This window comes from Panthera uncia, chromosome F2, assembly GCF_023721935.1.
Source record: "Panthera uncia isolate 11264 chromosome F2, Puncia_PCG_1.0, whole genome shotgun sequence".
Lineage (NCBI taxonomy): Eukaryota > Metazoa > Chordata > Mammalia > Carnivora > Felidae > Panthera > Panthera uncia.
In genome coordinates this window covers 41566231-41584613 of record NC_064812.1, presented here as the reverse complement: position 1 = coordinate 41584613, position 18383 = coordinate 41566231, and the positions used below count along the sequence as shown (strand labels likewise).

General features: G+C 35.3%; 1 protein-coding gene across 5 annotated transcripts in view; it reads left to right on the top strand.

Annotated features, from left to right (window-relative positions):
* DPY19L4 (dpy-19 like 4) overlaps positions 1-14722 on the top strand; it is a 65028-nt gene extending 50306 nt beyond the window's left edge. For all 5 annotated transcript variants that reach the window (XM_049633123.1, XM_049633122.1, XM_049633121.1 and 2 more), the window contains 4 exons: positions 2447-2529; positions 6470-6602; positions 13642-13800; positions 14061-14722. In XM_049633123.1, the coding sequence (XP_049489080.1) occupies positions 2447-2529; positions 6470-6602; positions 13642-13800; positions 14061-14225 (540 nt within the window). In that variant the 3' untranslated portion in view covers positions 14226-14722. The remainder of the gene's footprint in view (positions 1-2446; positions 2530-6469; positions 6603-13641; positions 13801-14060) is intronic.
* The last annotated feature ends 3661 nt before the right edge of the window (positions 14723-18383 follow it).

The following is an 18383-nucleotide window of genomic DNA, read 5'->3' as shown; positions in this document are numbered from 1 at the left end:
TCTCTCTCTCTCTCTCTCTCTCTCTCTCTCTCTCTCTCTCTCTCTCTTTCTCTTTCTGTGTCCCTCCCCTGCTTGGCTCTATCTCTCTCAAAATAAAAATAAACTTATTAAAAAAAAAAACAAGAACAAATATTGTTAAAATGTCTATATTACCCAAAGCAATCTACACAATTAATGCAATCTGTATCAAAATACCAGTAGAATTAGAACAGACATTCCTAAAATTTGTATGGAACCAAAAAAGACCCCAAATAGCCAAAGCAATCTTGGAAAGCAAAACTGAAAGTATCATGACCCCAGACTTCAAGTTATATTACATAGCTATAGTAATCAAAACAGTATGGTACTGGCACAAAAATAAACGCATAGATCAATGGAACAGAATAGAAAGCCTAGAAATAAATCTACAATTTTATGGTCAATTAATCTTCAACAAAGGAGGCAAGCATATGCAATGGGAAAAGGACAGTCTTCAACAAATGCTGTTGGGAAGACTAGACAGCTACATACAATACAATGAAACTGGACCACTTTCTTACACCATACACAAAAATAAACTCAAAATGGACTGAGGACCTAAATGTGAGACCCGAAATCATAAAAATCCTAGAAGAGAACACAAGCATTAATTACTCTGACATTGGCCATAGCAACATTTTTCTAGGTATGTTTCCTGAGACAAAGGAAACAAAAGTAAAAATAAATTATTTGGGACTACACCAAAATAGCGAGCTTCTGAACAGCAAAAGAAACAATCAACAAAACAAAAGGACAATCTACTGAATGGGAGAAGACGTTTGCAAATGACATATCTGATAAGGGGTTCGTATCCAAAATATATAAAGAACTGATACAACTCAACACCTAAAAAACAAATAATCCAATTTAAAAATGGGCAGAAGACATAATTCTCCAAAGAAGATATACAGATGGCTAATAGACACGTGAAAAGATGCTTAGCATCACTCATCATCAGAAAAATGCAAATCAAAACCATAATGAGATACCATCTCACACTGGTCAGAAGAGCTAAAATAAAAATTACAGAGACACCTGGTTGGCTCAGTCGGTTGAGCGCATGACTCTTCTGCTCAGGTCTGGATCTCACGGTTTGTGAGTTTGAGCTCCACATTGGGCTCCACACTGACAGTGCAGAGCCTGCTTAGGATTCTCTCTCTGCCTTTCTCTCTCTCTCTCTCTCTCTCTCTCTCTCTCTCTCTCTCTCTCTCTCAATGTAAATAAATAAACTTAAAAAAAAACTAAAGGGGCGCCTGGGTGGCTCAGTCGGTTGAACGTCTGGCTTTGGCTCAGGTCATGATCTCACCGTTCGTGAGTTCGAGCCCCGCATCTGGCTCTGTGCTGCTTCAGATTGTGTGTGTCTCTCTCTCTGCCCCACCCCTGCTTGTGTTCTCTCTCTGTCTTTCAAAAATGAATAAACATAAAAAAAAAAAAAAACTAAAAAAACAAAAATAAAAAACCAAGTGTTAGTGAGGATATGGAGAAATAGAAACACTCATGCACTGTTTGTGGGAATGCAAATTGTACAGCCACTGTGGAAGACAGTATAGAGGTTCCTCAAATAATTAAAAATAGAACTACCTTATGATCCAGCAATTGCACTACCAGCTATTTACCCAAAGAATACAAAAACACTAATTCAGAGTGATACATGCACCCCTATGTTTATTGTAGCATTATTTACAATAGCTAAATTATGGAAACAGCCTAAGTGTCCATTGATAGATGAATGGCTAAAGAAGATATGGTGTGTGTGTGTGTGTGTATTATATATAATAATATATATGTATAATATACACACACACTTATCTTGATGAGCACTGAGTAATATAGGGAATTGTCCATTGATATATGATTGGCTAAAGAAGATATGGTGTGTGTGTGTATATGTAATATATATATATAATATATATATTATATATATAATACACACACATGCACTTATCTTGATGAGCACTGAGTAATATAGGGAATTGTTTAAACAGTATATTGTACACCTGAAATGAATATAATACTGTATGTTAACTACACTGGAATTAAAAAAAAAAGTGTTTTGGCAACTCCAAAATATGAATATTTATAAAATAATATAAATCCTTTATTGTAGTATAACACGAAACTAATTGCCAATAAACCTGTTAAATTAATTGTGTGTTCCTGAAAGATGAAACTGATGATTGTTTGGTAATGATAAAACTATTGAGTCTAGGCAGTAAATTAACCATAAAATAGATTATTTAGATTATTTGGACTGAGAAGAATGAGCAGCTCACTGAAAGAAAGTAAAAAGATCCATGATATTTTTTCCATGAGAATGATGTTATAATATTGTTTGTCTTACGTTAGTCTCGTAGTAAATACTCTGGAGCAGTTTTGAACTTTTTGGATACTTACACATACTTTTTGGGAATTTTGTTTTGCATTTTAGTTTTTTCCAAGATTAATGACAGAACTAATGGAACTACAAGAATTTTATGACCCAGATACAGTGGAACTTATGACCTGGATAAAGTAAGAATTGAACTGCTTAACACTTTTGTTAAACAATTGTTGCATGCTATCTCATCAATTCAGGGGAAATAATAAATTAATCCTTTTCCAAATTGTTCTCATAAAACTTGGAATTTTGCCCCATGCTTTTAGGGATATTTAGTTTTTGATTGACTTATAATTCTGATTTTCTAATTGAACTTCTCTCCATTGGAAATACAGCATTAGGTCACCTGGGTAGCTTAGATGGTTAAGCATTTGACTCTTGATTTCAGCTCCGGTCATGGTCTCATGGTTTGTGGGTTCGAGCCCTGCTATTGGGCTCTGCGCTTACAGTTTGGAGCCTGCTTGGGATTCTCTGGCTCCCTCTCTCTTTCTGCCCCTCCCCTGTTCATGTGTGCACGTTCGCTCTCCGTCTCAAAAATAAACTTAAAAAAAAAGAAAGTAGCATTCAGGGGCACCTGGCTAGCTCAGTCAGAGCATGTGACTCAGGGCGCGTGGGTGGCTCAGTCAGTTAAGTGTCTGACTCTTGATTTCAGCTCAGTTCATGATCTCACAGTCATGAGATTGAGCCCAGTGTTGGGTTCTGCACTGACAGCACAGAGCCTGCTTGGGATTCTCTCTCTGCTGCTCCCCTGCTCACAAGCGTGCGCACTCTCTCTCTCAAAAATAAATAAATAAACTTTAAAAAAAAGAGCATGTGATTCTTGATCTCTGGATTGTGAGTTCAAGCCCCTTACTTAAAGAAATAAAAAGCTAATATATATAGCATTGATAAGTTTGAGATTTGAGACTCTTTCTATGCTACACCTAGAAATGTAGAATATAAAGAAACAAATATTCCTTTATTTAGATAGTCAAGAGGTTGTTTCTTTTACCCTGGGTTGGATAAGTGGTGGACTGCTAGTCTTGTTAACGAAGTTTACCAAAATTTAAGATTTTAATTTTAATAGCCATACATATTTTATTTTATTTATTTTTAAATTTTTTAATCTTTATTTATTTTTGAGAGAGAGAGAGACAGAATGTGAGCAGGGAAGGAACAGAGAGAGAGGGAGACACAGAATCCAAAGCAGGTTCCAGGCTCCAAGCTGCCAGCTCAGAGCCCAACCCGGGGCTCAAATCCACGGACCGTGAGATCATGAATCTGAACCGAAGCCGGCCACTCAACTGACTGAGCCATCCAGGCGCCCCTAATAGCCATGCGTATGTTAAAACCCACACAGGACAGAAGATATGGTCTTTGGCCTATGGATACAGGGAATTGCAATTGAGACCCCATTTTCCCTCTCTCAACACACACATATGACTAAGGGACACTCAGAGGACTACACTATCAGTGATAGAATAGACCCACAAAATAGCCATCCAGTAGTAGGGAAAGCATATCTTCCTTGGCCTCAGCTATTAGTCAAACAAAAGTCTCTCCTCTGAATTTGCGGCAGTGGATCTGAATTCACACAGGTTTGCAGTTTGAAATTATACTTGTCTAATCCAAGAAACCCCCAGTCAAAAAATTATCATAAAAAGTGGTCCTGTGTGGTTTAGAGTGTCTGATATATTCTCAACCCAGGCTACACAGGTTTCCACAAATAGGACTTCATGAAGATGAGCTCTAAAATTAAAAAACACATGACAAAACAGTCTAACACAGTGAGATCAGCTGTTGTTTGTGATAAACAGCAGAATTAGATCTCTAACAATTTTTCTTTTTCTTTCTTTTTTTTTTTAGTTTATTTACTTACTTACTGAAGTAAACTCTATACCCAATATGACCCTGACATCAAGAGTCACATGCTCTTCTGACTATGCCAGCCATGTGCCCCAGAGCTCTAGAAATTTCTGATAATAAAATTTATGTGAGTTGGTTTCTGCTGCATAATAGACTACCACAAAAGTTAGTGGCTGCAAGTAATAAACATTTCTTATTTTTCACTATTTTGGCAGTCAGTGAGTGGGGGGTGGGGAAGAGTCTTCTGGTCTGGGCTAGCTGCTCTGGGACTGAGTGGTCAGGCATGGCCTCTCTCACATGTCTAAAGGTTGGGTAGGTATCACCTGGGGGAATGGAATTGACTTGGCCACAGGCCTCTCATTATCCAGCTCAGGTAGCCTGGGCTCATTTAGAAGATAGTGGTTATAGAGTTCTTAAGAGTAGCAAGAGAGGACAAATCTCAATGTCAAACATTTTAAAAGTTTCTGCTCACATTATGTTTCTGTTCTGTTGGCCAAAGCGAGTCACATGACCAGGACCACTGTTTGCTCTGAGAGCATAGGTATGAGGTAAGAATCATTGCAGCCATTTTACAACTAGTCTACCCTGTGGGCAGACACTATGAAATAACTACACTGAAAAATGTTTAAGACATAGAAGGAGAAAATAAAACATGAAAAAATGAAACACTATCAAAAAACAGGAAAATATGGGGGGGGGAGACAAAAATGTTTTTATAAATGAGGAATAGGTTTATAGAAATGAAAATTGGTGTTATTACAAGGTTTTGTTACTGTAAATACACATTTCATATGTATAAAAATTGTTTTCTTTAGATCACCTTTATTGCCTATTAATATTTTTTGTGAATTGTGATTACCATTGTAGGACACTGACTATATAGCTTTGCATTGTCATTAACAAAAGATGAAGTTAAATCTGGGTGTGTGATTTATCACATTATTTTTAAGCATAGGGGCTTGAACATTGGACATTGTACATCAGGCAGTTCTATATATTACTGTGGTATAATCATCCTGTTTCATGTTTGTTTCCCCATTACTGGGTGCTCCCTGAAGACAGTGGCTGTGTGCCATCTTTTATTTCCAGAGCTTGGCATTGACTCTAGCGTGTAGTAAGTGGATGCTGAATGTTGAATTGGTTGGATTGGTTAGTGAAGACATTGGAGCAACCCTTTGGGATCTGCTTTTAGGTTTCCTAGTCTTGTAAGTGGCATCTTTCTGGGGCTTTGGATCATCGTTCAAAGTGGAGAAGTCCTACATGTGTTATCTGCAGACAGGTACATGGTAAACGTAGGGAAGAAGCAGGAGATGGATGGATTGGGAAAGATTTGGGTTGTGGTGGTTAATATTTTCAGAAGGATAAATTTGAGAATTCACACTGTCACCATTGAATTGATTACACTATATAAAGTAGTAAATTCCTGTCATTATATATACCCTGCATTATTTTTTAGTAGTAGTATTACCACCTGGCCTATATCCTTCCCATCTCTCTCAAAAGCCAGGAACCTTGGGGTGCCTGGGTGGCTCAGTCGGTTAAGTGTCTGACTTTGGCTCAGGTCATGATCTCATAGCTCATGCGTTTGAGCCCCGCATCAGGTTTTGTGCTGACAACTCAGAGCTTGGAACCTGCTTCAGATTCTGTGTCTCCCTCTCTCTGCCCCTCCCCGGCTCATTATCTATCCCTCTCTCAAAAATAAGTAAACATTAAAAAAAAATTTTTTTTTAATTAAAAAAAAAGAAATGCCAGGGACCTTGTCTCCACCCCACCTTTAAATTTTTTTTCTGTGTTAGGGCACCTGGGTGGCTCACTCATTTAAGAATCCCGACTCTTCATTTTGGCTCAGGTCATGATCTCATGGTTCATGGGATTGAGCCCCATGTCAGGCTCTGCACAGACAGCATGGAGTCTGCTTGGGATTCTCTCTCTTCCTGTCTCTCTGCCTCACCCCCACTTGCTCTCAAGTTCTTTCTCACTCTCTCAAAATAAATTTAAAAATGAAAATAAAACTTAAATTTTTTTTTCCATTTTTCAGCATTCAAAATAGTTCCTGGCACGTAGTAGGTGCTTATTTTTTTTGAATTCATAAATGAAACAAATGCTGATATCGAAATTCAAGTATACAATACATGATTGAGTTGCCTGCTGTTTCATAGTTGATATAAATCATTGATCTAAATAGTACACTTACCTTCTCAGTGTGTAAATCTTTATGTTTCTTTACAGAAGGCAAGCTCCAGTTGCAGCTGTGTTTGCAGGGAGTCCACAGTTAATGGGTGCGATTAAATTATGCACGGGATGGATGGTGACCAGCTTACCTCTTTACAATGATGATGATCTTCTCAAGAGAAATGAAAATGTAAGGCATTTTAGATTACACATTTAAATCTTTTAAACATCCCTCTTCTATTTTAGTATAGCTCTGTAATGATGCATGTGTTCCTGGTTAGCTAGGAAAATCCAAACAATTTTAGAAAGAGTTGATTATTAGCTTTAGTCTTTGAAAAGCTGTGTAATATATTTAACCAAGAGGAGAGCCAAAATTAAAATACTAAGTTCTTTATTTTATGAATGGTATTGATAAGTTTCTAGGAGAAACATTTAATTTTCCACAAAGTTTCAAGGGAACTCATATGTAATATTTCACAAAGAGAAACATTCTTTGGAAAATATGATTGTTCTGAATCAAATTACCGAAGGCAGGCAGACTGTCAGTTAATGTCTTGATACACTTTGTATTTCCAAGCTAAAGTTCTGTCTCACTGTGGTTTATTTTTCAGTATGGGCTGTTATTAATAACTTAGTATAACATTACAATATCTAATAATACAATAGAATGTATTATTTTGACTGGTCCAGATGTAAATGTTAACTTCATATCTGGAAGCAGTGACCAACTGAACCTAAATTCCAAATATTCTGTTTTTCAGTTTGAGAGAATTTTATGTAGTTTTTAAGTATGCTGTAAGCTAAGGAGGTAATATAGCAATATAGAATTTAAACTGTAAGAAGACGACTCTGGAATTAGAATACCTGGATTCAAATGCTACTCTTGCCATGTGCTAGCTCTGTGACCTTGAACAAGTTTGTTTTCCTTTTTTTTTAAGATTATTTTTTAAGTTTTTATTTAAATTCCAGTTAGTTAACATACGGTGTAATGTTAGTTTAAAGTGTACAATGTAGTGATTCAACACTTCTGATCTCTACACCTATCTTGGGGCTCAAACTTAAAACCCTGAGATCAAGAGTCATATGCTTTACCAACTGAGCCAGCCAGGAACCACCGCCCCCCCTTTTTTTTGTATTTCCACAATTCCTGTTTTATTAAAAAAAAATTTTTTTTTTAATGTTTATTCATTTCTGAGAACAGAGAGATACAGAGCATGAGTGGGGGAGGGGCAGAGAAAGAAGGAGACACAGAATCTGTAGCAGGCTCCAGGCTCTGAACTGTCAGCGCAGTCCCCCATGCAGGGCTCAAACTCACAAACCATGAGATCATGACCTAAGCTGATGTCGGATGTTGAACCGACTGAGTCACCCAGGCGCCCCACACAATGCCTTTTTTAAAAAATTGAGGTATAGGTGTGCCTGAGTGGTTGAGTCAGTTAAGTGTCTGACTCAGCTCAGGCCATGATTTCACAGTTTGTAAGTTCAGGCCCCACATTGGACTCTCTGCTGTCAGCACAGAGCTACTTCAGATCCCCTGTGCCCCTCTCTCTATGCCCCTCCCCTGCTCTCTCACTCTCTCTCAAAATAAAAAAACCTTAAAAAATATGGTTAAAAAATTTTTACAATAAATAAATAATTGAGGTGTAATTGACATATAACATTATATTAATTTCATGTGTACGATGTAATGATTTGATATTTGTATATATTACAAAATGATTACCACATTAAGTCCAGTTAACATCCATCAACATACATAGCTATAAAAAATTTTTTCTCATGATGAGAACTTTTAAGATCTACTTTCTTAGCACCTTTTAAATGTGCAGTACGGTGTTATTAACTATGTCACTATGCTCTACATTAGGTCTCTATGACATACATTTTATAACTGGAAGTTTGTAGCTTTTGACTCCCTTCACCCATTTTACCCACCTCCCACCCCCACCTCTGGCAACCACCAGTCTGTTCTCTGTATCTGTGAGTTTGGTTGGTTTTGGTTTTGCTTTCAGATTCCACATATAAGTGAGATCCTACAGTATTTGCCCTTCTGTGTGACTTACTTCACTTAGTATAATATCCTCAAGGTCCATCCGTGTGTGTGTGTGTGTGTGTGTGTGTGTGTGTGTGTGTGTGTGTGTGTTTAAGCTTTATTCATTTAAGTACTAATCTCTACACCCAGTCTGGGGCCCGAATTCATACCCCCAAGATCAAGAGACACATGTTCTTCTGACTGAGCCAGCGAGGCATCCCAAGGTCATCCATATTGTTGCAAATGGCAAGATTTCATCCTTTCTTATGGCTGAATAATTTCCTATTTATAAATACACACACACGCATATACTACATTTTATCTATTCATCCACTGATGGACATTCAGGTTGTTTCCATATGTTGGCTTTTATAAATAATGCTGCAGTAAACATGGATGTGCATATATCTCTTTGAATTAGTGTTTCCATTTCCTTTGGATAAATACCCAGAAGTGGAATTTTTGGATGATATGGTAGTTTCATTTTTAAGTTCTTGATGAACGCTTCATACTGTTTTCCATAGTGGCTGTATCACTTTACCTTCCCATCCCCAGTACAAGGGTTCCCTTTTCTCCACATTCTTGCCAGCATTTCTCATTTCTTGCCTTTTTGATAGTACCCATTCTAACAGCTGTGAGGTAATATCTCTTTACGGTTTTGATTTGCATCTCTGTGATGGTGAATGATGTTGAGCACCTTTCATGTACCTGTTTGCCATCTGTATGTCTATTTTGGAACAATGTCTATTTAGATAATTTGCCCACTTTTTAATCAGATTTTTTTTTCTCTTATTGAGCTGTATGAGCTCTTTATATATTTTGGGTGTTAACTTCTTATCAGATATGTGTTTTGCAAATATTTTCTCCCATTCAGTAGGTTGCCTCTTCATTTTGTTGATGGTTTTCTTTGCTGTGCAGAAGTTTTTTAGTTTGATGTAGTCCCAATTGTTTATTTTTGCTTTTGTTGCCTCCACTTTTGCTGTCAAATCCAAAAAAATAATCGCCAAGACCATTATCAAAGAGCTTATCACCTGTGTTTCCTTCTAGAAGTTTTATGGTTTCAGGTCTTACATTCAAGTCTTTAATCCATTTGAGTTAAGTTTTGTGTGTGCTGTACGATAGTAGTGCAGTTTCATTCTTTTGCGTGTGGCTGTGCAGTTTTCTGACATCATTTATTGAAGAGATTGTCCTTTTCCCATTGTATTGTTTTGACTCCTCTGTTGTAAATTAATTGACCGTGTATGTGTGGGTTTATTTCTGGGCTGTTTCCTTCCACTGATCTATGTATCTGTTTTTGTTTTTAAAGTTTATTTATTTATTTTGAGGGAGGGTGGGGGAGGGGTAGAGGGAGAGAGAACCCTAAGCAGCCTCCGCACTGTCAGCACAGTCAATTTCATGAATTGTGAGATCATGACCTGAGCTGAGATCAAGAGTTGGACACTTAACCGACTCAGCCACCCAGGTGCCCCATATGTCTGTTTTTATCCTGATACCATACTGTTTGGATTACTATAGCTTTGTCATATAGTTTGTAGTTAGGAAGCATGATTCTTCCAGCTTTGTTTTTTCTCAAGATTGCTCTGACTATTCAGGGTCTTTTGTGGTTCTATACAGATTTTAGGATTGTTTGTTCTATTTCTATGAAAAATGCCATTGGAATTTTGATAGGAATTGCACTGAATCTGTAGGTGGCTTTAAGTGGTATGGACGTTTTAACATTCTTCCAGTTCATGAGCACAGAATATCTTTCCTTTTATTTGTGTTTTCTTTAATTTCTTCAATTTTGAGCAAATTTCTGAATCTGGTTATTATAATAAGTTCTTATCTTCTGGTTGTGAGTCGGGATGCTTAAATGAGTGAGCCACCCAGGTGCCCTAATACAGAAAAAAAATTTTAAAGGTGGGGTGGAGACAAGGTCCCTGGCATTTCTTTTTTTTTTTAATTAAAAAAAATTTTTTTTAATGTTTACTTATTTTTGAGAGAGGGATAGATAATGAGCCAGGGAGGGGCAGAGAGAGGGAGACACAGAATCTGAAGCAGGTTCCAAGCTCTGAGCTGTCAGTACAAAACCTGATGTGGGGCTCGAACCCACTAGCTGTGAGATCATGACCTGAGCCAAAGTCAGATGCTTAACTTACTGAGCCACCCAGCCTCCCCTAGAAGTATTTTTTTTTTAATGCCCCATGAGTGTGTTACAGCTTCTTAAAATTTAAAGTAAGTAAAAAATGTATGTGAAAAACAATAAATAGATACAGGCTGGATAGAAATATTTCCATTGAAACCTATTTAGCAATTAAATGAGATAATGCACTATGCCTGAAACATAGTAAGACTTAAATATTAGTTATTATGTTCTGATTTACTATTAAATTGTATATGCACACACATAGAAACATAGAAAGTACAAAGAGGAGCACAAAAGCAGGAATAATTGGGGCACCTGTCTGGCTCAGTCTGTAGAACATGTGACTCTTGACCTCAGGGTCGTGAGGTCAAGCTCCACATTAGGCATGGAGCCTTCTTTAAAAAAAAAAAAAGGCAGGAACAATCCATTCTGCCTCTACAAATCCAAGTCTTCATAAAAGACATTGGCTTGATCTGGGCTTTGAAGGACTAGTAGAAACATGGTTGGAAAAAGAATGCATTGATTCCAGGATGAAAAATGACATGAGCCATGAAATTTGTATAGCCATGAAACTAAAAAAATAAACTAGGGCCAAATTCTAAAGGACCTGGAATGTCGTGCTGAAGGATTTAGACTTACCCTTGAGGCATTTGGGAGTTATCAGAGACCTTTAATAAGCCTGGGAATGGAATGCTTAGATCTATTTTAGAGAGTTAATTATGGTCACAGCAGAAAGAACAGATTGAAGCAGGGGAGAGTTCAGAGATGAGGAGATCTATCTGGGTGTGATTTACCTGAGAGACAACAGCTGCCTTTGTCTAGTATTTGCTGCATTTTGAAAAGGTACAGTCGCCTAGAATGTAGATGTATATAGCATATTCCTGAACTTTTTTTGTTTGTTTGTTTTTTTGTTGTCTTATGATTGGTCTTTTCCTAATACAGAATTTCAGAATCACTTATAATTAGGTCAGACTTTTAATTAGGTTCTAGTTAAATTTAAACACTTTAGAGTTTTATGTTTTATGTGACTTAACTATGAGAATAGGAACCATGTTTCTTTTCAAAACTTTGTCTTTCTCTTTGCTGTCTAGTGCACAGCAAGTACTGACTGAATAAATTTGTTGTTAAACTGAAATTCAAATCAGACTCCATAAATGAGACCATATCATTTGAATTGCATTCTATCTATAATTCATGACCTGTGACTAATCTTTGTATAATTCCTAGGCCAGTAATTCTCAAACCTGAGACTATTATGCTCCTAAGGGACATTTGGCAATGTCTGGAGACATATTGATTGTCACAACTGTAGGAGGAATTCTTCAGGCATCTGGTGGGTAGGGACCAGGAACACTGCTGAACATCCAGCACTACACAGAACAGTCATCCTCTGTCCCAACAAAGAATTCTCTAGCCCAAAATGTCAATAGTACTTAGATCGAGAAACCCTGTGTTGTTGCCATTGCATAGAAGTGGTTTTCTTGTGTGTATGTTTAAAAAATGTTTATTTATTTATTTTGAGAGAGAGAGAGAGAGAGAGAGGGAGAGAGAGAGAGAGGGAGAGAGAGAGAGATTATGGCGGGGGGGAGGGGCAGAGAGAGGGAGAAAGAGAATCCCAAGCAGGCTCCATGCTGTCTGCACAGAACCCAATGTGGGGCTCTACCTCACAAACCAAGAGATCATGACCTAAGCTGAAATCAAGCAGACGCTTAACCAACTGAACCACCCAGGCGCCCCTAGAAGTATTTTTTTTTTTAATGCCCCATGAGTGTGTTACAGCTTCTTAAAATTTAAAAGTAAGTAAAAAATGTATGTGGAAAACAATAAATAGATATAGGCTGGATAGAAATATTTCCATTGAAACCTATTTAGCAAAGAGAAGCATTTATTAACATTCTGTGTACCACGGAATATCAGTAAGTACCTCTATCATATTGGTGGACATTGGACCTGAAGGTGCTGGAATGACAGCAATCATAACATGTAGGAGGTGGCTGCTGAGTATCAAATAGGTTGGGATCTTGTCCAATCTAGATATCAAATCTCAGTATTTCCAGGACAATAGCATGTGATACTTTTGGCCTAACATTTGTGATTCTGTTATTTTGTATTTTGTAACAAGAGCTAGTCCAATGTTAGCATCTCAGAAAAACTGAACAAGCTTATTATTTAATAGATCCAGAACTTATTATCTTATAAGTTCAGCAAAATTGTAATGGAAAATACCATGGAATCAAGACAGGAGTTTTAAGCATTCTTGTTTATTTAGTATTTTGTAACAGTGGTCAAACTATGTTTAACCTTACTTTATTTCATGTATAAGTGAGTATAAAATACACTGTATGTGGTATAAGATTAAAGGAACTATTATAATTCAATAATAAAAAGACAAGTCAGTTAAGAAATGGGCAAAGCCCATTGCTAAGTGAAATAAGTCAGATAAAGACAAATACTCTGATTATCATTTACATATGGAATCTAAACAAGCCAAACTCATAGAGAGTAGAGTGGTGGTTACCAGGGGCTAGAGGGTAGGGGAAGGAGGAGTTGTTGGTCAAAGTGTACAAACTTCCAGTCATGAGATGAATAAGTTCTGGGGATCTGATGTTACAGTATGGTGATTATAGTTAATAATACTATATTACATACTTGAAAGTTGCTGAGAGAGTAAATCTTAAATGTTCTCACCAGAAAAAAGAAATGGTAATTATGTGACACAGTGGAGGTGGCAGCTAATGTTGTAATGGTAATCATTTTGCAGTATTTTAAGTGGGTCAAATCCACAGGTTATACACCTTCAACTTGCACAACATTGTATGTCACTTATATTTCAATAAAGCTGGGGGGAAATGGCCAAAGGACTTGAATGGACATTTCTCCAGAGAAGATATTCAGTGGCAAGTGAATGAATTATGAATATAAGCTTCCTAAGGGCAGGAATCAAGGCTTAGTGAATATCTTTATTTTCCATAGATAGTGCTTTATACCAAATAATAGTAGATGCTCAATGTGTAGTTTCAAATAATACATTTTAAATGTTTTGACATCACTGTTTTAATTATATTCTTCCAGATCTATCAAATCTATTCAAAGCGATCTGCTGAAGATATTTATAAAATACTGACATCCTACAAGGCTAATTACCTAATTGTAGAGGATGCTATCTGCAATGAGGTGGGAACCATGAGAGGCTGTAGGGTTAAAGATTTATTAGACATTGCAAATGGCCACGTAAGTAATCATTTGAAAAGTTAAATATTTTTGACAAAAATGACTTTTTAGTTTAGTTTAATCTTACTCTTTTTAAAGTTTATTTTTTTATTTTGGAAGAGAGAGCAAGCACGCCCAAGCGGGGGAGGGGCAGAGAGGAGAGACAAAATCCCAAGCAGGTTTCACGCCATCAGCGCAGAGCCCAATGCAGGGCTCAAACTCACAAACTGTGAGATCGTGACCTGACACTTTTTAATATGGTGTTTCATACCTTTTGACAGGTGGTTTGCGAAGAAGGTGACAAGTTGACCTATTCAAAATATGGGCGATTTTGTCATGAAGTCAAAATTAACTATTCTCCATATGTGAATTACTTCACTAGAGTATACTGGAACAGATCCTACTTTGTATATAAAATCAACACTGTGATATCCTTTCAGTCTTGAAAATAGCAGAGTCTTCATTTCAAAGACATATCACTTGAAGTAAAATGTGATTTTCTTCTACTTACATGGTGTCTTTTGGAAATCAGAGGATGGACATTTGAAATGTTGCTGCTGCTTTTCCCCTCCTGCTGTTAACTGGATCCAGAGTTCTGCGAGAATAGAACATCAAGCATTACTGTCCTTTGGTAAAATGTCAAATCTGCCACAATATTCCAGTCAGGTGTTTTCCTTATCATTACATGGTCTTTGAATACTTTATCTTTTCAATTATTATAAAATTGCCCTCATAAATCTTCATTCTGTCATAACATAGGTCTTGAATTTGAATATGTTCAAGGTCAGAGTATATTTCTCAGACATAACATTTAATAAATATACCATTTAATGTCATAATTATAGACTAGAAGGAAAGAACTCTTCTTACCCTTGAGGCAGTTTCTGAAGGTATTTCATGGTTTATAATAGAATTGAAATATTACAATAAAAATTAATTTAAATGTTAGCTGAAAATATGTGACATTTAAATTAAAATGTGTAAATTGTGTAAAGGAACATGATTTTGAAGGATATATATAAAGATATATCCAGATTTTCCATGATACTGCTCTCCTCACCTGCTGCTTATATAAATGTGCACTTTCTTAGTAATATAGAGGACACAATATTGCATTTTATTATTTTATGACTATTAAGTGGTTAGCTTTTTTCACTTATACCCATAAATTTAATACCAATTTAATCATGATAAAACAGTGTAACTCTTGTTACCTAAATATTTTTTGAAACATTTAAAAGAATGTTCAGGTTTTTAAAGGGGTACAATGGGGTATACAGTCTATTCACATATTTTCTACTGACGTATTAAATAAAAAATTAAGTTTTTATCAGAATGAGAATATTCTGATATTAATGACTAAAATGACAACACTAAAACGAACAATTTCCTGAGATGGGGCAGAGGCTATTAAACATACTTCTGCATGCAGATATGTTTACCATAAAACACAAATGCTGTTATTTATGAAACTATAGTACAGTCTTCAACATTAAGAACAAAATGACAATTCTAATAAAATTCACAACACAGTTTCACAGTCTAAATGCTACGTTCCTTTAGGTTAAATGTTTTTGTATTTTTAATCATTTATTAAAAGAAATTCTTAAATGATTCATTGGGGCATATAAAGAGATTCAGGATAGATGTATCATTTTAATAAGATGGGATGCATGTTTAGTTTTACCTTATGCATATGTTTAGTGAATAGATTTTTAAAATTTTCACTTGTTAGAGTGTTGTAAAAATTGCAGTTTCAATACTCTGAATTACTACTTTAGAAGGGAGCATCTTTTCATTATCCTTATTTTCGGGTATATATATGTGGGGCTTTTTTTTTTTTTTTTTTTTTAAGTGCAAAAGCACATGCACTCTTAGACTAGCTTGAGGATGCTTTGCTTTTTTAGAGCTTCAGAATTAATTGTTTGATGGCAGTGTCATATATCTGGTGTACTAGTTTTATTTGGTTCTCATTTCATGCTTTTATATAATTTTTGACAATTAACATATTTCAAGGCAGGGCATTTCAGGTTCTCTGCACATCTTAATAGTGAGTCATTAGTACTGAACTTCAAGCCTTATGAAAATATTACTCTGGTTACCTAAGTACATAGCAAAGGGTCACCTGGTAGTCCTTGTGATTAGAGCATGTAAAACAATGTAACTTCAGGGTTAGCTTGCATATGTTGAAAGGGAAATAGAATAACCTATGTAGCGTGAAATATTTAATTGAATTTGTATTGATTTATATTATCAAATATGCTGAATTCATTTTGATGTGTGTTTTTTTACTTTGTTTTGGCTTTTGACATAAACATATTAGTGAGTTGCTTTTGCTTCTGCCAAAGCAAATTTATTTATTTCTTAAATAAAATTGATTTGGAGAAGCTTTTAATTTAATTTTTTAAATGATAAGTTGTTCATTCAGCATCAGTTGAAAAGGAAAATGTGAGCTTTATTATAGAAGTAATAATATTGGATACAAGAGATTAGCTTCTATTTTAATTATAGTTAAAACTAGTAGTAGGAAACTTTGAGGAACATTTTATTAATTTCCTTGCTTGTTTGTAGGGTAAAAACTGATTAAAAGTTCTGTAAGTAATTCCATTTGGGTAACTTACAGTTGTTAGATTTTCATAGGTTATAAAAACCTATGAAAGGAGCAAAGTTTACGGTTTTAGGATGAAAGGAATTTCTCAAAGAAATACAAAACATACTTTGCCCTTGATGTTGCAAAACCATGGAAATAAGTGCCTTAACTTCTTTATTTCTCTTTACTTTTTATTTTCAAAAAATATTATCTACTTTTTTCTATAATTTCGTATCTGTTTCCTCATCATTAAGCACAGAGAAAAATTCCTCACTAGGCTATTTTTAGTATTGACTTTAATTCGTTAATAAGCAAATCTTTGGTAAGGGTAGCGATGGGATTTTTAGCCTGCTAAATTAATTTATTTAGCTTCCCAAATGCCAAACAGTCTAACAAATAAAACTTAATTGATATGGTTTATGATATTGACTCTGTGCTGGTTTATATTTTTTCCCACTTTGGCATCTTGGTGCTTTTTGTTAGACTGGTGGGGTTTTACAGCCTAGGAAGTATGCATTATACTTTAGAACTGACTGTTTTCTTCATTACTTTTTGTGTATATGGACAGCATATTTTTTCAGAACATTAACCCAAACTGCGCAGAGCCTCAATGTTGTGGCACTCTTCCATACACTCCAGATTGGTTTAAGGAAAAGCAGAAATGGAGGTCAAAGTGTGTTACAAGTTGGGGCTGGAAAATAGGCTTTAAAAAAATAGGTTCTTAATTTCTTGAAGGGCACAGTGATAGCCATCTTACTAAAACTGTTTTGTTTTTGAGAAATCAACTGTTTTTTCACCCTGTTTTTGAACTGTTAAAACATTTTATTGCCTTTAGTGGATAGATAAAAAGTAGTGCCTCTCTTTATAAAATTGGTGGGGTTTCTAAAAGTTGTATGTAGGTCAATCTTTTTGGTAGATTTATTTTAAATGCATGAATATTTAAACATCACGTGTTATGAATTATTCTGTATATTTAAGAACTTTTTGTAAAGCAAATAACTACTTCCTGTACATCTCAATATATTCTCACTTCAATTGTCCACTTTTTAAATATATAGTCTCTATTGTTGCCATTTGCTAATAGTTTTAGATCCCAATATGTATTAAAATTACAACTTTGAAAAGTTGCAAGTAAAGTTAAACAATTCTTATTGAAATAATGGCTCGTTATTAGCTTTTTGAATGTTTAGAGTTAACACTTTAAGTAAAATTAGATGTGAAAATTGCAAAGAATATATTTAACTCAACTATTTTCCATCTATTAGGGTTTCTAAAATTATACCTGTTTTCTGTTGAAAAAAGGGGCAATGAAGAATCAGATTTGCTGAATTTAGCATAAAGTCACCTTTGAATCACTTGTTTATGTCTCTTAGAATTTGCAAAATTTTAATCTTGGCTTCTGTAATCCTATGTGCAGTTCTATAAGAGATACACTAAACTTCTGACCCCTGTATTTAGTGGAATAATGGTATCAGATAGAAACATGCATTCCAAACTTATCCAAACTTGAAATATCTCATAAACAACTTTTTAATATTTTAAGTGAATAGCTTTGTACAGCTATTTAGCAAAGATGAATACAGCTGCTTTTATGTATGTTGACTTCTGAGTCATAGTACCTATAACAATGTATACCAGATTAAATGTGTTCCTCTTGTAACTGTTACATCTTTCCAAAAGAATAAAAGTTAATTTCAATAAATAGAAATCCTTTAAAAGAGTTGGGTTATAAACTAGTTTACTTCAGATTTTGTAACATTAAATATACTTTTATCAAGAACGAAATTATTTATTTCATGCTTAATTACACTCCTTGTTTTGTTTCTATAATAAAACTCTTTTTAGAATTTTAAGTTGTCTCTTATTTCTATCTTTTTTGTTGTAGCTTTATTGGGATATAATTTATGTACCACACAGTTCACCCATTTAAAGTGTATAATTGATCAGTTTTTAGTATTGAATTGTGCACTTATCGCCACAGGTTTAGAATATTTTTATTACCTCAGAAAGAAAC